Below are 26,269 nucleotides of genomic sequence, written 5' to 3'. Positions count from 1 at the left end.
TAGTTGGTTGAGGCACTATGCTACAAGCTGGAAGGTTGCGGGTTCAAGTCCCGATGAGGTCATTGGATTTTTTTTTCACTTGGCCTAATTCTTCCACCCGCACTATGGCCCTGGCGTCGACTTAGCCCCTAACAGAAGTGAGTACCAGGAATATTCTTGGGGGGTAAAGGGCGGCCGGTGCGAAGGGCTGACAACCTTGCTGCCATCTATGAGCCGATTGTCTACAAAATGTGTGAACCTCAACATCTTACAACCCTACGGGCCTCCACGGCCTGTTACAGGAATACCTTTACTTACCTTTTTTTTATATCTGTACATATGACAACCAAAATTAGTTAACCAATTTTGTTATATGTTGGTGTGGTAGATCTGCACTAAATTCTGTTAAATTTTGATTTCCATTCTCCAAATTTTGAGCATAATTTACATGCATTTCCTACTAAAATCTTCTGAAAGCTGTGGTGCATAAAGTACATGAACATTGAATTGCAGGGTATGATTTTATATGAAGGTTCTAAAGGGCTTTGACAGTGGTATATAAGACTCAGAATTATTGGGTTTTTGGACTTTGTCTGTTGTCCATTATTCTGAAGTCTAGAGAACACAATGTTTCGGAAACTGGATTTGTGGGTATCTCCCACTCACCTGAGGATGGAAACATCCAGTTTCCAGAATGAACAAAGTCTAAACCCCAGTAATAATGACTAATTTTATATGTTAGACTGAGATTAGCCATGTTATGTGCGTCCCTTGTCCATGGCATGGAACATTCTCAGGTTGTGGATGGAGGAGACAGCCTCCAGATATGGAGGGTAGTTGCAAATATATTGAATAAGCAGTCATGGACAGCCGACAAGGGGTGGTCCTCCAGCTTGGGTGGTTTGGCATGGTGCTAACAACTCACTATAAAATATAATCACAAAAAGCCTTGGACTTGGATAAACAATTTAAGCAAAAAGAAATGGATATGAGATTTGGTGCTTGGAATGTTAGAAATATGAATAGGGCAGGTTCGCTCCAGGCAGTGGCGGGAGTAATCTCGAAGTATAAGTTAGATTTAGTGAAAAGAAAGGAGGTCAGATGGGATGGAGGTGGCACTGAACCAACAGGCAGATATACATTTTTCTATGGTAGGGGGAATGAGAATCGTGAATTAGGTACAGGTTTTTTCGTACATAAGAGAATCATATCAGCAGGTAATAGGGTAGAGTTTGTTAGTGATAGGATGTCATACGTAATAGTAAGAGGTCTCTGGTGTGATATCTTTCTGAATGTTCATGCCCCAACAGAGGACAAAATGGAAGATATTAACCTTTAAGAGATGGCCATTTAAATTCTGGTAGTGGTAGCGGGACGGAGTTAATTTAAATGCCCGCCACTGTAGAGTAATAAAAATTGTAATCATGTTACTCAAAATGCTGTGATTTCTACAATTTTTGTGATAAACGAACGAAATATACGCTGCTTTTATCTAGAAAGAATATAGAATCAGTCATTGTAATTTACCGATTTTAAAATCTCTAAAAAATTATTACGCTGATGCCAAAAAAAATTTCCCCCTCAATTTTGAACGTCTGTGCACAAAAATGCATACAGTTCCTGCACAAAACATTTCTGCAGTCTGAATGCCTGCTGGTGACATCATGCTCTAACTATGGCTTGTGTTGCTACAAGGTCGCATGTTTACGCTTTGTTCATCATTCTCCAGCTCGTAGGTTCCTTTCGGTATGAGTGTGTGGGCGATGTCTACTCCTTCGCAGAAACACTGACTGTTTTATCTCATATTGCCAAACAAGAAGTAGTCTGTTTTGAAATATAGCCGAGCAGTGTCAGAACGTTCAAGGCTAGCGTTGTGTTTAGCTGTCCACCATGGTCTCGTATTTGGAAGACGCTGAAATTGAGAATCAGCTTATAAATGACACCGATTCAGACTGTTGTACCGATGACTCTGAGAGTTGCGAGGAAGAAAGTGAATCAGAAATTGAAGTCGATGAAGAACCATCATCTTGGTCAGCAACCTGGGGACCACCACACCAGCATGGCAAGAGAAAATTATTCAGGTGGAGCTGTGGGCAAGCTGTGGCAAGCAGTTATAGCATCTGTCATCGAACCTGGAAATGGACAAATAAACTATTTTTCCGTCTCCTGGATCTGAACAGTTACATCCAGTTGTCACAAAGAGAATTTCGTCTCGCTCTCGTGCGGAACATGCTGGAAGGGGTCCACCTCGCCATCAACGGCCCAGGGGTCGAACCCCTGCCGTTTTATCGGAGATATCTCGATTATAGGAGGGCAAACCACATCACTGGCCAACTTCCTCTACTTCGCAATTGAGGTGTCGTGTGTGTTTTTCGCGTGGGAAACGAAGAACCGTCTGGACAAAGTGCGTGAAGTGCGACATTGGACACTGGATTTCCGGATGTTTCCAAGATTTCCACATGAAGCCAACAGTCCGTTAGATGACACAGGTGGGAATAGAGACAACTTATAAAGCTGGTGACCAAAAATCATTTAAGTAGAAAAAGAATTTATAACTTAAAATTAGCACGCGTTGACTGCGCGATGACATATGGCGTCATTCGTCCCCTTGACTTTATTTTCATGATGCCATATGGCGTCGCTCGGCTCTTAAAGGCTAAGGACAGGTTCTGTGAAGAACTAGAACATGTACTTAATAAACTCCCAAAATATCATATGAAAATTATGTTAGGAGTTTTCAATGCCAAAGTGGGTAGGGAAGACATTTTCAAACCAACAATTGGGAATGGGAGTTTACACAAAATTAGTAATGATAATGGTGTTAGAGTAGTAAACTTTGTCACATCCAAAAATCTTATTATCAAAATTATGATGTTCCCACCTCATAACATTTATAAATTTACTTTGACATCTTATGATGGGAAGATGCACAACCAAATTTACCATATTTTGATAGACAGGAAGTGTCATTCAACTATACTTGATGTCTGATCATTCATGACAGCAGATTGAGATACCACTACCTGGTGGTGGCAATGGTTAGGGACAGACTTGCGGTGAGAAACAAACAACGCATAGAGTTCATATGGAGAGGTTAAATTTCAAGAAATTAAATGAGGTAGAGGTTAAGAGCAGTACCTTCTTGAAATCTCAAATAGGTTCCCAGCTGTAGAAAACTTAGACACTGAGGTGGATATTAATAAAGCTATTAAACTATTAAAGGGAACATCAAAATTTCTGCCAAAGAGAGTCAAGGTTATTATGAACTGAAGAAGCATAAGCCATGGTTTGATGAAAGATTCTCAAAATTAAGAGACCAAAGGAAACAAGCCAAATTGCAGTGGTTACAGGATCCAAGCGAAGTAAATGGGGACAGTCTGAATAACATAAAATGCAAAACCAGCAGGCATTTCAAGAATAAAAAGAGGGAATATGTAACAGACAGAATCGATGAGCTTGCAACAAAAGGTAAGAACAAGAACATAGAGAGGAATAAATGACTTTAAGAAGGGTTACCAACCTGGAAGTAACTTAGCGAAGGCTGAGAATGGTGATCTGCTTGCAGATTCCCACAACAGTTGGCAAACATGTTACCAATGCTATAGGTGGCAGTATCATGCAGACAAACAGAATGCCATCACAGTGCCAGTTTGAAGATGCCTTCTCCACTATGTACATGCATGAAAGAACAACAACGTTCTGTAATTCATTTTTTGATCAGTGAAGGTGTGAAACCGATTGAAGTTCATCGACGGATGAAGGTTCAGTATGGTGATGCATGCTTGTCACAGCAGCAAGTGTACGGGTGGAGTAGGAAATTTAAAAGTGGTGTGACATCTGTGGCAAACGCTCCTCGCCCTGGTCAGGCACACAGAGTTGTGACCCCTGAGTCTATTGCAGCAGTTGAAGCCCTGGTGATGGAGTATCGCCAAGTGTTGGTGGATGAAATAGCCGAAATTCTTAACATGAGTCATGGATCAGCACATCATGTCATTCATGACATGCTCCAGTTTCACAAAGTGTCAGCAAGATGGGTGCAACGGCAGCTGACTCCAGAATTGAAACAACTATGTGTTGACGCCTGTGAAGAACTTCTGCAGTGTCTTGAAGCAGAAGGTGATGGCTTCCTTTTCTGGAATCGTTACTGGTGATGAAACTTGGGTGCACTACCACCATCCAGAAACAGAGAACGAGCAAGGAATGGCATCATTCCTCATCACCAAAACCCAAGAAGTTCCGGACTCAGCCATCTGCAGGGAAGATTATGCTGATTCTCTTTTGGGACGAACGAAGCTTACTCTTGGAGCACTACACGCCTTGGGGAAACACTAACACCAGTGCCTCATATTTAGATCTCTTGAAGAATCATCTTCAACCTGCAGTCAGATCAAAGCGACGTGGACTATTGACTAGAGGTGTCCTTTTGCAGTATGACAATGCTCGGCCCCATACTGCCCGGGCGACATTTGCAACAATCCAGGACTTGCACTTTGAGTGTCTTCCACATCCGTCATACTCAACAGAACTAGCCCCAAGTGATTACCACATGTTTGGGCCACTCAAAGAGGTGATGGGAGGAAAGAAGTTCTGTTATGATGAAGAGGTACCATATGAGAGTGGTTGCTCAGTCAACCACAAGAATTTTTTCCTAGAGGAATCCATACACTTTGTAGACACTGGAGGGCCTGTATTGAATGAAATGGAGACTATGTAGAAAAATGATATAATAGTGTACCGCTTTCATTCAATAAATTAAATAAAAAAAATTACAGTTTTCATTTGACTCACCGTCATAGTTCAGGGCCTAAATTAACTTCTGTACCTGTATGTAGAGCTGGACAACTGAGGGGATGGAGTTCCGAGTCCTGGTAGGGTCAAGAATTTTCTCTTCTGCACGTTGTCCAGACCATCTCTGGGGCCCACCAAGCCTCTTATCCAATGGGTACAGGGGGCTCTTTCCCTGGGGGTAAAGCAGTAGAGGTGTGAAGCTGACCACTCACCTCGAACTAGTGCCAAGGTCAAGAAAATGTGGATCTATACATCCACTTTCCCATATGCCTTCATGGTGTAGTGCTTAAATAGTTAAGCTCAGGGCCAAGTTTACCTTTCTTACATATATGTATCTTCTCTCCTTTAACAGATTATGATAGAACTTTATGTAATGTATGTTATACATGTATAACCGTGTTTAAGTTTGATTCAGTTTAATTTATATTAAGGGTCTAATTGAATCTTTATGCATATTTTTTGTATTTTGACAGATTGTTTCAAAACTAAATGTAGAGTATTAGGTCAGTATTACCATGTGTGTCATTTACTCTGGTTTATATTAAAATGTAAATCAACTTTTGTGTGAAAGTTATGGTTGTCTATAATGTGAGGCAGTGTAGTCTGGTGGATAATAATGTTTTGTAGGAGCAGAGGAGGTAGAAGAGAAGATATTCTAAGATGGAGGTATCTCATTCCTCCTAAATATTGGTAAACATATATCAGACTATATGATGATGAATCTCAGAAAAGACGGAATTCTTGACATTGAGAGAGAGAGGTGGGGTGGAGACTCAAATCTCACATAACTTATACATGTACACACATTTTTTTTTATGATAGGTATATCATAGATTTCTTTTCACTTATGCAGGATGAGCAAATAATGTTTTGCCAAACTTCTGGATATGGCTCCGTGTATTGAAACAGTGAGAAAGGACTGTGAATATGTGTCTGAAACGGTTGCACTTTGGAACACTGCCCTTTTTTAGTGTTACAATCTTCGTGGACTAGTGGGAAGGTGAAATTCCCCATGCTGTTCTGCATTTGAGGTATTAACATCATCAGCTTTTGTTAATGATTAAGTGAAGGGCCGTTTAAATTCTGGTAATGGCTGTGGGCTGGAGTTAATTTAAATGCCCGCCATTGTAGAGTAATAAAAATTGTAATCATGTTACTGAAAATGCTGTGATTTCTACAATTTTTGTGATAAACGAACGAAATAAACGGTGCTTTTATCTAGAAATAATATAGAATCAGATACTATAATGTACAGATTTTAGAATCTGTAAAAATTGTTACACTGATTCCAAAAAATTTTTTACCCAATTTTGAGCGTCTGTCCACAAATATGCAGTCAGTTTCTACACAAAACATTTCTGCAGTATAAATGCCTACTGCTGACATCATTCATACTGGTACTGCCTTATCTGGCCAAAGGGGAGGAAATGGTTATGCTTTCATAGCACTCTGAACCTTTCTGTATACAGGAGTGAGGTCACGTCCCTCAGAAACTCTGTCTGTGTATACACATATCTGCCACACAAGAAGTGCTGTTAAGCTTCTTAGAAAGGCCCCCACATGGCCCCTTGCTGCTATGTACTTTCAGTCTTATGTACCGCATTCTGAATCGGTGACATTTATCAGCTGCCTATCAACTTCGGCTTCTTCCACGCGAAATGGGGCCATGGGGGATAGTTGAAATTGTGATGTTTTATAAGCGTTATGATTAGAGAAGGCAAATCGGCAACACTGGCTGACTTCCTGCTAATATGAGACTGATGTAGTGTATGTGTCTTCGCGTGGAAAACAGAGTTACATACGGACAAAGTGCATGAATTGCGACGTTGGAATCTGCATTCAATTAGATGCAACATTCAGTTAGATGATGCAGGAGGGAAGACTGTACACTTATAAAGTGCGTGCCCAAAAATAATATAAGTAGAACAGGAAATTCAATCTTAAAATTAGATTTTAAAACACTGTGAACAAGCGTGGACTGCGCGTACCCATATGGTGTCGCACGGCCACTTGGCTATACTTTATAAAGGTCCCCATATGGGGTCTTTCGGTTTTTTTAATGGTTAATACAGGGTGTGTCAGGAAGGATGGATGGAAGAGATGTCGAGGCTTTTTCTGAAGTTACTCACTTTCACAGTCATGTCTGGTGGAATTTCCGCGATTTCTTGTCAAATCAATGTCTTCAGCTCATCCAGTATATGTGGGCAATGTTTATAAACTTCCATCTTCAAATGGCCCCAAAGGAAGAAGTCGCAGGGTGCAAGATTGGGCAAACGTGCAAGCCAAGGAATGTCACTGCGATGCGAGGTGATGTGCCCCGGAAAGAGCCCTCTCAGGAGATCCATTGTTAGTTGCACAGTGTGAGCAGTGGCCCCATCTTGTTGAAACCAAATGTCTTCAGCATCAACAGCAAGCTCGTTCAGCCTTGGTTGCAGGAAATTTTGTAACATTTAAATGTAATGAGCACTTGTAGTGGTTACTGCACGGCCGTCCTCAAAAAAGTAAGGCCCCCAAACACCAAATTCTATTACAGCACACCAAACAGTTACTCTCCCACTGTGAAGAGGTCTCTCGTTCAGTTCTTTAGGATTGGTTCCTGCCCAGTACTGGAAATTATTTTTATTTACACAGCCAGGTAGGTGGAAATGGGCTTTGTCACTGGTCAACAGAACGGTGGTAGGGGGCATGCTCGCAAGAACACGCTGGCAACTGTTAACATGATTCTCCCAGTCTCATGCATGAAGTTCTTGCACAGTTGCCATTTTGTAGGGTTGAATTTAAGTTCTAAATGCAGAATGCGTCTTACCGTAGTGTCGGATAATCTCAGAGCAGCAGCATGTTTGCGAGCTGTTCATTAAGGTGACTGGACAACTGACTGTGTGCCTTACTGCCTCCACATTTGCAGGCGTACGAGTGCTCCATGGCCGTCCAGGTGATTTTTTCTTTAAGGTTGAACCTGTGGTATGAAATGAACCCACCGCAAAATTGTGTTCCGAGTAGGGATCCTATCGCGACGTCCAAGCTCGAAATAGGTGCGGAAGGCTAGTTGAGTGGCAATCACAGACTGTCTATTTTTCAAAAATGTCTCTACAATGAACGCACACTGTGCACCTGACCGCTCCATGTTACCAATTGAAAGTGCATTCTCCCTCCGACCCAACCATCGCCTACCCCTGTCGTGACGTAACGGTCACTTGCCATCCATCCATTCTTTCTGACACACCTTGTATATGGGCAGTTGGCTAACAAGACTATATTTTGTGAAGTAGACTCACCTGAGTGACATGCAATATTTTTTTGGTAACTGTTTAACAGAGCTCATGTAAGGTTACCTCTGCGAATATGATATCACTTATGGTTTATGGAAGATGGGGATCTGGCTTAATTCCTTATGCATGTTTACAACACCTCAGTCAAGTCTTTGGCAGAAAGTTGATAGGTCAAGGTTGGGTCATTCAGTGGCCCCCACACTGATTAGACCTCAATCCAATGGAATCTTTGGGGGGGGGAGGGGGGGATTTGAAATGTTCAGATACTGCTATGTCAGTCCACCTTGGAGTAGAGTTATAGCCGGGGCCTGGATTTTGATGACATGTCATCTTTTTTCCCTTGTATCCTATTCGATGGCCATAAATACGAGAGTTGGAACTTTAATAGTGGCAACACTCCTGTAGAGACGCCATGCAATGGAACCAAATAATGTCGCTTATACCACACAGTAGTTACATACCTACCTTACCTCAGATCAAATGGACTCTCCCTTCCCACATCACTCGCATGAGCAGTGATGAGAAGAACAGCCTCATGTTACCTGGCGGTCTAATGTAGTGTTGTCACGAGTTTTTGAAACAGGAAGAACGGAGTTGGATAAAGATTGAATGTGCCAGAGGCCGTACAGCACAACAGTGTCATCAAGGTCTTCAAGAGGCTTGCAGGGAATCTGCATTGCCTTACAGAACAGTGGCAAGGTGGTTAAAAGCCTTCAATGAAGGACGCCAAAATGTGGCAGACGTGTGTCGGCCAGGTCGTCCTATTGTCAGTGAAGGAGAAGTGTATGCTCTTTCCGCATTACTGGAGTGATCGACACCATGCGATTCGTCAGCTGGCCCGAGAGACAAGATTAGTGCATACAACTGTACTTCACATTCTGAAGGATTGTCTGGGCATGACAAAAATTGTATCATAATGGGTTCCACATGATTTGATGGAAATGCAGAAATGGCTACGATACAATGCTACTCGTAACCACTTGGAGTGCTATGAGCGCGAAGGAGAGGCTTACTTTCTTATGCCGTGTCATTACGCTGGATGAGACATGGGCCAAATCGTACGAACCACAAATGAAATGCCAATCGAATGAATGGCGTCATTACGGGTCACCACAAAAATCAAAAGTTCGTCAGAACCCCAGCAATGTGAAAATTATGGTGATTCTCATGTTCGACTCTGATGGTGTTATCCTAATGCATACTGTTCCCCCGACAGCAGACCGTCAGTGTGCAGTATTACTGTTAATTTTTGTAACACAACCTGCAACCAGCTTTGAGAAAGAAGCGGCAACACTTTCTGCAGAACCCACCCATCATTTTGCAGGACAGTGCTTGGCCACATGCAGTGCAAGCTGTTGCTGATTTGTTCGATCGATGGGGCTGGTAAGTGCTGTACCATCCACCATACTCTACTCCCTGGACTCAAGCCCTTGTGACTTTGACTTGTTTCCTAAGATGAAGGAACCACTTCGTAGAATTCGCTTCAGAACTGTTCCAGAGATTGTTCAGGCAGTAGACCACTCCATTCGATTTAACAACACAACAGGCGCTGCTGAAGGTATCCTACAACTTCCACATCACTGGCAACAGGCTGTACACAATGCTGGTGACGACATTGAAAGACAGTAAAACTTTGAAACATACACTGTTTTGTATCAGTTGTAAATAAACAGTTGCCACTATTAAAATTCCAACCCTTGTATGTAAATCCCAGAGATGAGCTGCTGGTTGCAGAAATATAATGTTTATGAGGTAATTTTTTTGGGGTTTGGGGTAATTTTTCAGAATTTTTGTGCTTTTAAGGGTATTTTTTGTCATTTTAGCCATTTTAGGGAATTTTTCTTCATCTGTTTTTAGAAATGTGAGTAATATGCAAGTAAAGTGTTCTTTTTCTTTCTCCTGCCTCTACAAAGGCAGCCTGCAGCTGCACCCCAAGTACCTGCTACCACAGTATGCAATAATAAGTTGTAATCCTGTCCCTTCCTTTCCGTTCGTTTTTTTGGAAAGTGCTGATATTACATACCATAAAACAGTTTAAGCTGGCAGCAGGGTACAACAGCGGTCACTCACACCATGACTTTTTCCAATTTCTGTGCAAAGGAATTTGCTTAGTTATAAATATTTCTAGTCGGAATCCTTTGCATTTTTTGACATATTGTTGCTCAATAAAACTCCATCTGTCTTCAGTTTCTTGCCCTTGACCATACAGACAAAGATACAGTTGATGAAAAGTTCTCAGTGTGAAAAGTTCAGTTCTGTGTTGGACTAGAGTGCAACACAGTGCCTAAAGCAAACCCATCTAAATCTTGTCAATTAAAGCAGATTGTAGCTGAATTTGAAGATGATATATTTTCAGCTGACAGTAACATTTTATACTGTAAGATGTGTGACACAAAATTAGCAGCAGAAAAATGTATCACGGTACAACATATTGGCCGCAGCAAGCATGTATGAGCAGTGCAAAATTCGAACAAAAAGAAATCTGTGCAAATGTTACTGCAACAGTGTTCATCTGAAGATGGAAATAAGTCCATGATTTATTTAATCCGTCTTGCAGTGCATACACTCATTTTTCTCCTTCTCTCCCTCGCACTACATGTTTCGGCATAATAATGCCATCTTCAGGTGCTTACTTATCCACGTCAAACCAGTTCATTGCATGCCATGTTCACACATTAAAATAACTAAAATATGTATCTATCATATACATTGTCCAACGTTAAAAATATTAAAATTGTTCAGGATACCACATCGCTACGTCGCCCCTCACTACGTCAGTCACGCCCATTCTCCTTTGTTGGAGCACTCCTTCACTATCTTGTGTGTCTGTAACGTGAATTTTTTATTCATTAATATCGCGTTCCATATTTTATTTAATACTTGTGGTATTATAGTTTTTTAATAATACTTACAGTATAACACACGCAGTCGCAGGAGCACGACACAACAAAACCACAACACACAAGATAGTGAAGGAGTGCTCCAACAAAGGAGAATGGGCGTGACTGACGTAGTGAGGGGCGACGTAGCGATGTGGTATCCTGAACAATTTTAATATTTTTAACGTTGGACAATGTATATGATGGATACATATTTTGGTTATTTTAATGTGTGAACATGGCATGCAATGAACTGGTTTGACGTGGATAAGTAAGCACCTGAAGATGGCATTATTATGCCGAAACATGTAGTGCGAGGGAGAGAAGGAGAAAAATGAGTATATGCACTGCAAGACGGATTAAATAAATCATGGACTTAAATCAGTGCAACAGGACGCTAAAATATAACATTATGGAAATAAGTCGTCAGATTTTTTCACAAATCTGTGTGATGCTCAGGTGTCTGCAAATATTACGTTTTGGGTTTTGAAAAATGAAAAACTGAAAAAAATTGGAAGTGTATTGTAGTCCTATCCTGGATGAATCCACCCTCAGGAAAAACTACCTTGCAAGTGCTATAACAATATCCTGGAAATGATTAGGAATAAAGTGCATGGGAAGAAGATTTTCGTTTCTATCGACGAGACCTGCAATACGGAGGCTCGCTACGTGGCAAACGTCATCATTGGAACCTTGGAAATTGATGGACCAGGTGAAGTGTTTCTGCTTACGAGTGAGGTGCTAGAATCTGTTAATCATTCCACAATTTGTAAACTCTTTGACAGGTCGATGTTTCTACTGTGGCCAGAGGGTATACAACACGACTTCGTCTTGCTTTTTGTGACCATTGTGGCCCCATATATTTTAAAAGCAGGAAAAGTCAATAAAGTCGTTTTATATGAAATTGGTGCACATTACTTGCCTAGCACATGCACTGCATAGAGTGACAGAGGAAGTGAGATAAAGATTTCCTCAAGTGGATGCTCTGGTGTCATGGACAAAGACGATTTTCGTCAAGCCTCTAGCTCGTAAAATTCAGTTTAAGTCTATGGCTCTTGGTGTTCCACTGCCCCCAGAACCCATCATGACAAGAATGTGGATTGATGCTACAATTTATTATTGCGATCATTTTCAGGTAATGAGAAACATTGTAGATTCAATGAAGAAGGAGGATGTGAGGGCAATTGAAGCTGCTCAGGAACAGTTCTCGTACAGCAAAATGGAAGGCAGCTGGCCTTCATAAAGGCAAATTTCAGTTCCTTGATGGAAGGAATCAAATGCTTACAGGAGAAAGGAGTAGTGGTAGAAGATTTGCTTGCTCTTGTGAAAAAAGTAGCCAGTGATTTGGAGAAAGTGTCAGGGGACATTGGTAAAATGGTGTCAAGAAAAATGTAACATGTTCTAGATAAAAACTCAGGTTATGAAACACTTTGCAGCATTTCTCAAACTCTGACAGGAGAGTCCTTCAGCATTTTCAATACTGAAGAGGAACTTACTGCTAGTGATTTGGTACACTTCAAGTACTCTCCCATTGTGTCTGCAGATGTGGAAAGGAGCTCCTCCAAGTACAAGAATTTGCTGTCAGACAATAGGTATTCACTCACCTTCGAGAATCTCCGCATGTTGACTATCATATATTGCAACTCTGAATGAGATGGCACTTAAATATTGGAATATATACTGTATATGTACATTTGATAAGAGTTCCAATGCGGTAGATAAAATCATATTAAAACATTTAGCTTCAAATTCAATCATATATTGATTGCTTAATTTTCAACATAAAAAGGAGGACATACTTGAAAGAGTACTGTTGAGTTCACAGTGTTAATAAGGATTAAAAATACATTTTAAAACAATTAGTAGATTTTCCATGACATGATGCATTTTTAGGTCGTTTTTTAGCTTTCAGGTAATTTTTCGGTCATTTTTATAGGTCACTTTTCTTGATTTTCGGTCATTTTTAAAATATTTTAGGTAATCAAAATCTGGGCCCTGGTTATAACAGTTTGTGGAGAGCACTCATGAAGAATTAGAACAAAGGCTTAGATTTTATATTGTGTGCAATAATCCATGATGCACTGTGCTGAGGTCTCTGTGGAGATGGATGATCAGCATGTTGAACACTGCCAGCTCTGGTATATTAGAAATAACTTAAGATATGCTAGGCATACTGGTGTCCTTGAATGTTCTGAAGTTGAGATGGGTCATAGCTTTGAAAGAAGACCATCTTGGACACATGTTCATATAGACTGTTTCCATTGTTTCAGTATGTTCAACCATATCCTAAAGTATAGTTAAATGCTTTTCATTCACTGTATATAAATGTTACCATGGGTAGTTTCACGTTTATTTTAAAGCTTATATTATTTCAGCATCTAAATACATATTTGGTTATATGTTGTTGCATATTAACCTGAGAATAAAATATTGTAAATGAAAATTATAGGGACCCATAACATACATGTACTGTGCATTATACAATATGTAGGGCCTACATAAATCTTACCAGTCTTCAGAAACTCACTAATATAACATTACCTATTCATTGTGCACTGTCAAGAGTGGTGTCCAACTTCCATCACCATCATATAGTTTGAGCATCATTATGTATCATGAAATGTCAACCAAAGGATACATTTGCTTGTTCCTGTTTCATTTTAATTTGTTCCTACTTTCCTTTATGTATGCAGCTGTATATTCAAGAAAGTGTCACTCTTAGTAAGATGTCTATGAAACTGGCTACATCATCACAATCACACATTCCACAAATTACATGGACTCCTGTATCAGCAACAGGTATTGTATATATTTCATGTGTCAAACAAGTTCTGCTCTTTCTTTTGTTATTCTGAGTTCTAATTTTGCAGTTTTTTTTTCTTTTTATGCAGGAAAACAGGAGTGGGATAATTGCATGGTTGTCACCTTATAATACAAAATTGGTAATGTGATAACGAAGTCTAACAATAGTCATTTTAAAATATTGTAATGGATTTGATCAGTGCATTGCCAACAAATGGCTCGGTAAACACACTTCTATGCAGGTGCAGTGACGTCACCGTAATGGTAGCCATGACGTGTGTGTTTTCTGTGAGGTGTGTCTATGCTGCATCTACATAAGTGAGCAGAACTGTTAAGCTAAAGCAGTACACTGGAGGAGTACAGAAGAATACAAGAAGTCAGCCTGTTAAGATTTACATGTGATTTGAAGACTTTATGTGTGCTGTAGTACAGTGATATTGGGAGTGTGTGATTTAGTGAGACAATGAATGAATGTATAACGGATGGGCCTTCTTGGCCCTTGCACTGCGGCCACAGTTATCTGTTGTGTCTCCCCTTCTGATTATCCCCTCAACAATCCTGTGCTTTGAATGAAGCGTAGGATTTTGTACGTGGGGACGTTGAAATAGTCACGTGGTTCCATAAAATATTGACCCAAGTGATGCAATCTTAAATAAGCTAAGGCCTCACATTCACACAGGATATGTATGGCTGTTTCATTTTCTTCTTGACACCTCTCACGAGTTGGACTATTACTTGGTCCCAGTTTGAAGAGGTGTCCTTTGAGGTTACAGTGTCCTGTAAGTAGTTCTACCACCCATCGTAGCTGGTTCCTGTTTAACTTCAACAGTTCCTTCGCTCTTTTAGTAGAGGGTCCTCGTATGAGACCCTTTGATTGCCTGAGTCCAGTCAAGGATCCCCAGTATTTCTTGTGCTTCATATTTGTCCAGTCCCTGATTGCCTTTCTGGCAACTCCTACAGAGATGCCACAGGCTGGTTCAGGTCCTATGAACGGATGTTCAGCTCCAATCTTAGCTAATTGGTCTGTTGTTTCATTTCCAGCAATACCCTCGTGCCCCAGCACCCATATCAGTTGTACCCTGTTATGTTTGGCCAGTTCCATGAGAGTTTGGTGGCAATCCCAGACCAATTTTGAGCTGATCTGGTGTTTGTCAAGTGCTTTAAGTGCAGCTTGGCTGTCAGACTGTAGATGTTCCTATCTAAATTCTCCATAATACATGCCATAATGGCATATACTTCTGGCTGGAATACTGTCATGTATGGCCCAAGGCTGAAACTAAGTTTCCGCCTCGTACCATAGCATTACACACCAGCTCCAGTGCCCTTATTTTTCTTGGAACCATCTGTATACCAGATCAGTCACCCTTTTCTATCGGGCCGAAACCCGTCTTCTCATTCACTCCTGTCAGGAAATCTGACTGAAGGTTTTTTCATATACATGTCTCAGTATCATTTTGTCAGACCCCATTTGTAATATGGGTTCTTTTTTCACGTCCTCAGTTATGTATGCATGGCCAAAACCTTCGGATCTGGGTTTCCATTGTTCACTGCACTGGAGACGGTAGATTCCTGCCCTGGCCTCTGCCTCCAACTGTAGATTCAGTGGCAGGAGTCCACGGAGTATCTCCAGTGCAGCTGTTGGAGATGTTCGAATTGCTCCTGTGATAACCAAGCAAGCCAAACCTTTGCAATTTCCTAAGTTCTGCCTTGCTTGTCTTGAGTTTAACTCTGGGTCACCATACTGTGGCGCCATATGTAATTATGGGTCTTACAACCGCAATATATATCCAGTGCACAACATGCGGCTGCAGTCCCCAGGTTTTACCAAACATGCTCCTGCATGTCCAAAAAGCCTTATAGGCTTTATTGATGACCTTGTCCAGCTGCTTTTTCCATGTCAGTCCCTTTTCTAATACTAGACCAAGGAGAGCTGGACCGTCTTATTGAAGAGAGTTGGTTCCTTAAGGCCCTTTATATTTCTCTTCCTAGTAAACGGTGTAATTACCGTCTTATTGGGATTGATGGAAAGACTTGTTCTTTCACGCCATCGTTGGTCCATGTATAGAGCTGTTCGAAGACGATCTGATACTGTCGAAAGGAATTTTCCGTTTATGAGGATTGCTATGTCATCAGCATATCCTACTGTATAATACACATCATCATTAACCATTAAGGGACGGGCCATTTAAATTCCGGTAGTGGCAGTGGAATGGAGTTAATTTAAATGCCCGCCATTGTAGAGTAATAAAAATTCTAATCATGTTACTCAAAATGCTGTGATTTATACAATTTTTGTGATAAATGAACGAAATAAACGCTACTTTTATCTAGAAAGTATATAGAATCAGATACTGTAATTTACAGATTTTAGAATCTATAAAAATTGTTACAGTGATTCCAAAAAAAATTTCCCCAATTTTGAGCGACTGTCCACAAAAATGCATAAAGCTTATGCACAATACGTTTCTGCAGTATAAATGCATGGTGCTGACACACTGGCAATAGGAGAGGATGTTTACGTACTGCACATTCTCCAGTCACGTAGGCTTCCTGTATACCCAAGTGTGGGCGAGTTCTTATCCTACATTGACCTTATGAAACTCTGTTTATTCACGTATGTCGGACTATCCACACAGAGGCAGTTCTTGGAATATCACCTCATTCCACTTGCTTCCACGTCCCTTCAGAATAAACTGTAACGCATTCTGAATGGCGTGATTTACGAGCGGCCTCTCAATTTCGACTTCTTCAATGCAAAAGGGACCATGGTGCATAGTTGAAATTGCGATGTTTTATAAGCGTTATGAATAGAGGAGACCACTCGCCATCACTGGCCTACTTCCTGCTAATACAAGACTAACATTGCGTGTGTGTGCTTCGCATGGAAAACAGAGTTAATTACGGACAAAGTGCATGAATTGCGACGTCGGACTCTGCATTCGGTGACATGCAACATTCAGTTATGTGATGCAGGAGGGAAGACAGTCTACTTATAAAGCTGGTGTCCAAAAATAATGTAAGTAGAACAAGAATTTCTATCTTAAAATTAGATTTTAAAATACTGTGCGCACGCGCGGCCTGCGAGTCACCATACGGTGTCCTTCGGCCATCTCGGCTTTAATTTAAAGGTCCCCATATGGTGTCTTTCGGCTCATAAAGGTTAAGTCCCCACAGGAGATTGTCAAAGACCAGGCTCCACAGCAGAGGCGAGAGCACACCCCCTTGCGGACACCCCGTAGACGTGGACGCCCCCAGGGTCTCTCCTGATAGTGTGGCGGCTATGGTTCTGCTTTCCAGCATAGCACTGATCCACCTGCATATTGCAGGCTCTATGCCATGCTTTCCAGCAGCCTGTTTGATTATATCAGATGAGGTTCTATCGAAAGCTCCCTCCATGTCAAGGAATGCTCCTAAGGCAATATCCTTGTGTTCAGTTGCACTTTCTATGCGTGTTACCACATTATGTAGTGTGCTTTAGGTAGATTTACATGTTTGGTAGGCATGCTGGTTTTGGTGTAGAGGATATGTCCTTAACGCCCCATCCCTGACATGCGTATGCACTTTTTTCTCCATCGTTTTCAAAAGGAAAGACGACAGGCTGATAGGACGATATGCCTTAGCCTCGGTGTAATCTAGTTTCCCGGGCTTTGGGATAAATGTCACCTTAACTTGCCTCCAGGCCATGGGGATAAAACCATATGCCATGCAAGCTCTATATATGCAGCATAGGTTTGGAACTAAGAGTTCTGCCCCTTGCTGCAAAAGTGCCGGTACAATTCCATCTGTTCCCGCTGACTTAAATGGTCTAAATGTATTCAGTGCCCATCCAATTTTTGATTGGTTAATTATGATTTTGGACAGGTTCCATTCTACCCTGTTCATCTTGCTTTGGCACGTGCCCAGGTTCCGCTGACCCTGTCCATCCAAATTACCAATCAATTTTTAATCAGGAAAGTGAACTCTGAATAATTCATTCAGCGTCTCCCTTCCTGTTTGAGTATACTGCCCATTAGGCAGCTTAATCATGCTGACCTTGTTGGTCGCCTGTTTTGCCATGATCCTCATCAGTCTGGTACCACCTGGTACATCATTGATCTCCTGGCAATGCCTCCTCCATGAGGATTGCTTGGCTTTCCTTATTTCTTTGTTGTAACAGGTAAGGGCTTCCTTGTAGGTGTCCCACTGCCCTGTTCTTTTAGCTGTATTGAACAGCCTCCTTGTTTTGTTTTTCAGCCCACTCAGCTGGTTATTCCACCAAGGCACTCTCCTTGGTTCACGAGTGGTCCTGGCCAGACAATTCCTATTAAAGGACAAGATAATAGCCCATTGCAGCTGGTTAACGGACCTATCAACATCATTTATTGTGCATATATTTCGCAAGATGGTCTGTAGGTTTACCTTTAGGTCATCTTTGTAAGACTCACAATTGGTTCTCTTAGGATTCCTATAAGTAGCTTGATCTACTGTAATGTTGCTTATTTGAAAGCATATATATCTGTGATCTGATAGGGACGGCTCATCAGATACATGCCAATTGCTTATCAGGTTTCCTATTTTATTGGTCCCTAGTGTGAAGTCAGTAACCTCTTGCCTATTGCAAACCACAAATGTAAGCTCGTTACCTTGGTTTAGAATATTAAGGTTCAAACTCGCCAAATATTCCACAAGGCATTCTCCTCTTGGGTTGATGTCAGTGCTTCCCCACAATGTGTGCGTTGGCATCACACCCAATGATGAGCTGCTTTTTCCTAAGATTGCAATATTCAATGATGTCCCTCACTTCTTTGGAAGGCGGTGGTTCATCCGAGTCATATGGAAGGTAGGCTGAAGTGACGATGAGCTCCTCACAGCCTCCACCAAATGCGTATGTAATCCTCATTATTGTTGTTGTGTGTCTGGAACAGAACTCAAGCAAGGATAAAGCATTAATATGATTATTAACATATATGCATGATCTCACATTTTCTCCAGGTACCACAGAGTAGACTGTTCCCCTGAATTCGTTAAGCCTCTTATTTGGCCCCTATATATCCAAGGTTCCTGAATAAGTGCTACGTCGACTTTTCCTTCAGCAAGTTGTCGACATAAAATTGCCATAGCAGCCTTGCTGTGGTGTAGATTAATTCAGATGAATCATACTTTATATGAAAATGTCGTTTGTATGTATGTATGTAGTGTGTTCGTGCTGTAATGCTGGGAAAGGTGTCCTCCTAAATACCTTCTTCCACAGCCCCTTTTCCTTTATCAGACCTGGTTTCCTCCTAGAGAGGTCCTTGATCTGGTAAGGTCGGGTTGACGAGAGGAGGGATTGTCTCCTTCTCATCAGATATTCTCTTCCGGTCGACTGAGGGAGTAGGTACATCATCCCCCTCCCCCTCAGAGACCGAGTTGGATGATACTATATCTGACATAGGTTCTGCCCGGCACTGACCCTCAGGATCATTCAGCACCTTAACAGTCCCCTTGAGAGTCCTGTGAATATTTTGTAACCAGTCCTCTGTATAGTAGTATAAGAGTTCCAGTCTATGAATAAGATAAGCCTCTGGCCTTTTGACTCAGATTGCTTATCAAGTACCCTCCAGTTCTCCGTATGAAGTCCTGGATTGAGGTCTGCAATCCATTTCAGCAGCTCTTCCTAATTCTGGGCAACTTTGTCCCTAATTCAGAGAGCCACTTTAACAGGCTTGGGCAGGTTCCTGGCATCAGTAGCTTGCAGCCTGGCCCCTGATTCCAGCCTGTGGTTGTCGATGGCTTTGGTGAGCCATTGACCAGATTGTTGGCCGGTGCATGCACAAATAAGTGCACCTCCCATGAGTCTTGAGGATTTAAAAGGTTGCCACCCGCAGCATCCCATACGAGTGGAAGGCATAAATACACATACAGTGGGATGCTGCCTGGTGCCCTGAGGGGATTGTTCAAGACACTGACTAATTACCACCGCAATGCCATGCAGCCCTCAGCACAGTGCCTCACACCTTGGCTTAGATGGTCTGGTCCTGTAGTGAATGGAACGTTTCACAAGCCTCTAGGACCAAGAGTGCCTGTTCGGGGGGAGAGGGGTATCCCAGATGATTAATGAGTGTGTCCACATCATCCAGACTTGTTCTGGGGCCCATGCAGCCCCTATCCAATGGGTACCAGGAGCTGTTTCCCCAGGGGGGTGAGGCAGCAGGGGTATGAAGCTGTCCACTCACCTGCAACTAGTACCGAGGTCAAGAAAATGTGGATCTGTACATCCACTCTCCCATACTTCATGACATAGTGCTTAATTAGTTAAGCACAGGGACAACTTTACCTTTCTCTCTTCAGAAAATGATAGAATTTATATTTTAAACTGAGCTGAGTAATTATTATATTTATCTGTTTTAGCACAACAACAGATGATTCTTTCATACATGTTTGATTTCTCAAAGGGCACAACACAAAATATTTTACTGTTCCTTTCATACACATTGTCTTTTTAACTCTTTGACTGCCAAGTCCCACCATAAAATTGCCTGCTAGAAATCCCAATACTGTTTGGGGGTTAATGCAGCTGCACAGAAACCCCAAGATGCTTCCTCATTTAACATTCACATGACCACAAGTATAGGTCACTTGAAAGCTTGTTCTGTCTTCTAGACATTGATGTGTCACTTGATGGTGCCTGTTGACAGAAATATCATACCATTTGATCAAGAGGGAGCTGATCTCTTTGGCTATGCCAATATTAAAACAAGTACCCCAGTCTGATCTAATGGGTTCATGGCTTGCAAAAGGATAATAATCCTAGTGCAGCTGTGCAACACATACATGGGTATCTATCTAAAAAATGCTGTTTTTTCTCCATGTGTCTTGAGAGTACACTGTGCAATAAGGTTTTTGTCACACTGATATTATAAAATGATTTATATATATAGGATGGGGGGCAGAAACTTCCTTTTTTTTTTTTTTTTTTTAAGGCAAATAAAAGAAAAATTATGTTTAGCTAATGAAAGAAGTTTTAAATCATGTAGTTTTAAACAAAATATCTTGAAGGTGGTGGCCACTGTTCTCTATGGACTGATGCAACCGTTTTCTGAAGTTCCCCTCTGCACATTCCAACATGTGCACAGGAATTTGGGCTACTTCCTGCCAAATAACATTCTTCAGCTGAAGCAGGTTTGTGGGGCGATGTTTAAAAACCTCTGCCTTGAGGTATCCCCATAAAAAAAATCACAGGGCATTAGATCAGGTGGGTGCACTGCCCACGGGATGTCACCTCAAAGCGAGATGAGCCGTCTGGGGAACTTTGTCCTCAAAACTGTCATTGAAGCTCGGGCTGTGTGGGCCGTAGCACCATCCTGTTGGAACCAGACATTTCCTAGATGCATTTATTCAAGAGCTGGTTTGAAAAAGTTTTTAACCATGTCCACATACCGCTGTGAATTGACAGTAACTACATGATTGTCTTCATCAAAATAATAAGGGCCAATAACTCCAACTCTCGACAACGCACACCATACTGTCACCTTATCACTGTGAAGTGGCCTCTCATGGAGCTCTCTGGGATTGTTCCACTCCAATAGCATATATTCTGCTAGTTGACATATCCGGATAGGTGAAAATGTGCCTCATCACTAAAGAAAACAAGTGCATCAGGGGATAAAGTTTCCAATAACATTTCGCGCGCCGTTCTTCGGTTCTGGAAATCATGTGGTGACAATTCTTGCACAACAGCCATCTTATAGGGATGGAAATTAAGATGTTCGTGAAGAATTCGGCGCATTCAACGATTGGATATGTCTAGGGTGACTGCATGTTTGCGAGTGGAATATCGTGGAGATCTCAAAATCGGCTGTTGAACTGCCTCCACATTTTCTGGCGTTGTAACGGTCCATTGTCATCATGATGATTTTTTCACCACACTCCCGGTTGTCCTAAAGTTCTCTACCCACAAAACAATCGATTTCCGGTCGGGAACTGGACCTCTGGGCTTAATTCCGAAGTGAGTACGGAATGCACGCTGCACCGCCACATAGGAATGGTTGTTTGAGAAATAGGCTTCGACAGCAAACGCACACTGCTCACTCGTCCGCCTCATGTTTCCTACTGAGGGGTATTAGACAGAAACTTCCGCGACTGCTGCGTTCACCGAGCCTATCCCCACTTTTCTGTGACCTCCCCTCCCTTCACAAAAAGGAAGTTCCTGCACCCCATCCTGTATTTTTTATGCCCATGATGAAAATGAATTTTTCTGCTGTTGACATGAATGTTCTGAGTGACACATGACTTTAGATTATTTAGATTAACATTACAAAAGAAGAGGGGATGGAAAGTGTCCACTTGTGCTTCCTGTGCTTTGTCAGGTTTGGTGTGTCACTGATTGAATGGTCATATTTAGAACATAACCATACTTGTTCAGTTTTGTCACAGATCATACATCTTGACTTTCATTTGTCAGTGACTGACCTGAATTTGCTCAGTGAACCTCATGAACTTTACTCATGGATTTCTTAATTTCTAGTAATTTGTAAATGCTTAATATTCTCTGGATGCATGTGCATATTATTTTCTGTCAGAATTCTGTGTGTCAGCTGTTTATACAAGGGCATTATTTAGGATGGTAGACAGCAGTTATGTAACCAGCAGTATAGCAGTGTAAACTTCGGTTGTTGACAATGTTGTGTGTGCTCTTGATGATGAGTTATAAGGCTCAAAACATGTTTGACTATTTGTAATTGTACATATCTCATTTGTTACATTGGATAGTTATTGAACTGTCTTTTGCGTAAAAGTACAACTGTATGCTTTTCAGCGTTCTAGGAAGACCTTCTATAATATAGCTAGTTACTGTGAACCTGATATGTCTCAGTTTCAAGAAGGTTTGCAGTAGTGCTGTGACCAAAATGAAATAGCCAGTAGAATTGTGTGCTTATTGAGTGGAACCTTGGCACTTGCTATTGAATGACATGATTACTTCAATACTGTATACAAGGCTAAAGTAACACACAGAATTACTGGGTTTTTGGGATTTTTCCATTGTCTAGTATTCTAGAAAGTAGAAAATATGATGTTTTGGTAACTGGATCTGTTTCCATCCTCAGGTGAGGGCCAAGACACCTACTCAGTTGAGCCCCTTAGAAAGATGGGGAATGGGGAAAGTCCAAAAACTTGGTAATTCTGTTTGTTATACACCATCGTCAGAAGTCTTTAGAACGTACATGGCTAAAGTAAGTTTGACACATGCTTTCTGCTCCTGATTACCAAGCTTAGTGTGAGCACATACAAATTTTGTTGAAATCATAATTGTTACACATAGCAACACTTAGCAGTAATTCATGACAAATGTAATAACACCACCTTTTTGATTCATTTTATTTTTTATTTTATTTTATCATTATTTTTTTGCAGCCATTGGCATGGTAGAAGCAGTGGATTCTGACTCTGGTACAAAATCACCTGAACTGGGAAAAACTGAATTAGTGACTATAGCACAATCTATTTTGTATTCATCAGAATATAGTAATGGTAAGTCAGATATAGCATAACCATATCATTCATGTCTGTTTCAGAAGTTTGAGCTGAATTATGGATTGAAGTTTCAAGAAAATGCAGTTAAATAATAAATATTGACACTGTTGAGCTAATGATCTTAGTCCTAGTCTTATTGATATTTGGATAGTACTCAAAATTCCAGTTGGAGACTGGCTGTTGCAATTGAGTTTTGTAGTTTTCAACAGTCCTTCCCTGCAAATATCATGATAATACTGTGACGTGTTGCGCTACGGTAATAGGCAGGTCAACACCTTCCCAACCCCGCCAGCGGTGACGTGCCGAGCAGAGCCGAAGTGAGCCGAGTCCAAGCACAGTGGTTGCTAGGCAAAGAGAGTAAACAGCGGTGATGTAACACGGGATGCCGCAGTTGCTACATAGCTGTAAACAACTCCCAACAGCGTTGCTAGGCTATCGGCAAACACGGCGACTAGGCAACAAGGAAGTGAGGCGTTTTCCCATTGTCTGGCTGAGGGTTTATAAGAGACCTACACTGCCTACAAAGACAGTTAAAGTGTATCAGCCGACAAAGTGAGTTCTCAAGGCAGCAGCCTACGAGTTGAGTTGGAATCTAGCCAGCAGTGAGCAGTACGAGTTGAGTTGAGTTGGAGTATAGCAGCAGTTGCGGAAAGAAGAACTGGACGCGTGTGTAATTGTGTAATTGGGAGTGTGTAATACAGAGAGACTTGTATAGCTCCCATACTGTGAATATGTGTAGACTACTGAGGACATTGTGAAGAGATTATTGCGAATAGGGTTATAAAATGTGAAACCCCATAACAGTGTTATAATCAGTTGTAGTTACGACTTGTAGGTTGTTAAATAAACCAATTAACAATCCAAACGGCGTCTTCAGTAACGAAACACGTTACATTTGGTGTCAGAAGTGGGATTGGACTTACACATGTTACCAACAAGTTTCAGTGCCTAAACACGTTGCACTTGGTGTCAGAAGTGGGATTGGACTTACACATGTTACCAACAAGTTTCAGTGCCTAAACACGTTACGCTTGGTGTCAGAAGTTGGATTGGACTTACACACGTTACCAATAAGTCTCAGTGGCTAAACACGTTACACTTGCTGTCAGAAGTGGGATCAGTGATGAAACACATTACAGTACTTTATAATAAGATCGTAATTAATACTACATCCTTTCCAATTTCTCATTCTTGATTATATTACCATATTTCATTTGAAACTACATAACCTCAGTATATAACCTTTATCACATTTGCTTAAAACTGTTGGATCAGTGTATTGCATGATCCACTTGGTCCAGTGTTGAATATTTTCGTTACTGATACTATTATGCCACAGTTTAAATATGGTTGTTAGACCCCTGAAAGCAGGCGATTTAAACTCTTTTATGCCCTGACACCAAACTGGTACTCGCAAATTAAAGTGTGGTCACCACCATATAATACTGAGAGATTTAAAACCACTCCACCTCCGTGGTCTAGTGGTCAGAGTTCCTGGCTTCAGATCCTGAGGTCCTGGATTCGATTCCCCTGTGCTACCAGATCTTCTGAGATGTAATGGGTCTGGAATGGGGTCCACTCAGCCTCGTGAGGATAATTGGGAGCTGTCTCAAGGAAACAGTGGCTCTTGTCTAGACAACCGAGATTAGTGGCCATGGGGATCCGTTGCGCTTACCACGTGACACCCTCTATCTGCTAAAGTGGGAACTGACTTCGTCATCAAGTGGCTGTCACTCAGTCGGTATAGTTCGCTTGCGGATTCAAGTCCTGGAGTTTTTTTTAATTACCCAATGATAATAGTTAATGCATGGTCATAAAATAACTGAAAAAATGATGTGCATAATTGTAGAATATGAAATATGTTATTTACAAAGTAACTGCTAATTTAGATTCACTGAATTACTGCTGTGTGTTACATTGCTATCTTTTCAATAGTGCTGAAATATTATTTATTGTTGCAGGAAATGGCTACTACTTATTCAGTGCTCCCAAACTGCAGTGTGATATTGGTGAGACTGAAAATGCTACAATTCAGGAACTGGAGGATGAAGAAAATATTGATGATTTTAAAATGGAAAGTGAATTGTTTTCACTCTGGTTCTGGTGGTAAGTGTTATAGTGGGTTTTCTGTTCAAGAGGATTTAGTTCATGCAAATTTCATTTTGATTTTTTAAGGAATGCATCGTATTGCGTGTTAAGTACTATATATCTGTGTTTGTGAGCGCTCTTGTGCGTGTGTGCATACATGTATGTTTTTTTGTGCCTGTCAAACACCACAAAAACAACTATCATATCACTCACATTCAACAGGTGACGAAAGCAGACATCACAGGGTGAGCTTGAATAAATATTGTAACGTGTTTCGTTACAGAATACGCCGTAGAGATCGTTAATTGGTTTATTTAACAACCTACAAGTAACGGCTACAATTATTTATAACAATTTTACGGGTTTCCACACTTTACAAACCCTACAACCAAATCTCTTCACACTATCTTCAGTAGTCTTCACGTATTAATAACGCGGGAGCTATACAAGTCTCCCTGAATTACACACTTTCACTCGTAACACGCCGCTGGCTAGATCCCAACTCTGCTCGCAGGCTGCTGCCTTGAGAACTGTTGATAACACACTGACTCGTCGGCTTGCTCGGAACTCTCGGAGGTAGCTCGAGGACCGTCTTCGGCGATGGCCACATTACAACTCTGTGACTGCTACGGTACAACTCAACTACAACTGTCTTCGGCGATGGCCACATTACAACTAACTCGCAGCTGCTGTGCAGTTCCCTTATATAGCTGCAGTGGTGCCTGTTGCGTGCCACGTCACAGGAGTTGTTGACTGCTATCTAGCAACCGCGATATCCCTTGGTGACGTCACCGCTGTTCACTCGCGTTGCATAGCTACCAGGTTGCGGGGACTCGGCTAACTTCGGCTCCGCTCGGCACGTCACCGCGGGGAGAGTGGCGAGGTGATGACTCGCCTATTATCGTAGTAACGAGAGCGCTACGTTACTGCCACGTGCCGCTGGGGAGGTAGGGGTCCTCCATTGTGCAACAT

General features: G+C 41.5%; 1 protein-coding gene across 1 annotated transcript in view; it reads left to right on the top strand.

Annotated features, from left to right (window-relative positions):
• The window catches only part of LOC111873151 (eukaryotic translation initiation factor 2-alpha kinase), an 87,563-nt gene that overhangs the window by 29,787 nt on the left and 31,507 nt on the right, over positions 1-26,269 (top strand). The window contains exons 7-9 of the mRNA XM_023867615.2: positions 13,609-13,714; positions 23,090-23,206; positions 25,171-25,315. Of these exons, the coding sequence (XP_023723383.1) occupies positions 13,609-13,714; positions 23,090-23,206; positions 25,171-25,315 (368 nt within the window). The remainder of the gene's footprint in view (positions 1-13,608; positions 13,715-23,089; positions 23,207-25,170; positions 25,316-26,269) is intronic.

The sequence above is a fragment of the Cryptotermes secundus genome, unplaced genomic scaffold (genome assembly GCF_002891405.2).
Source record: "Cryptotermes secundus unplaced genomic scaffold, Csec_1.0 scaffold259, whole genome shotgun sequence".
NCBI classification, from domain to species: Eukaryota; Metazoa; Arthropoda; class Insecta; order Blattodea; family Kalotermitidae; genus Cryptotermes; species Cryptotermes secundus.
This window is presented reverse-complemented; position numbering and strand designations above follow the sequence as displayed.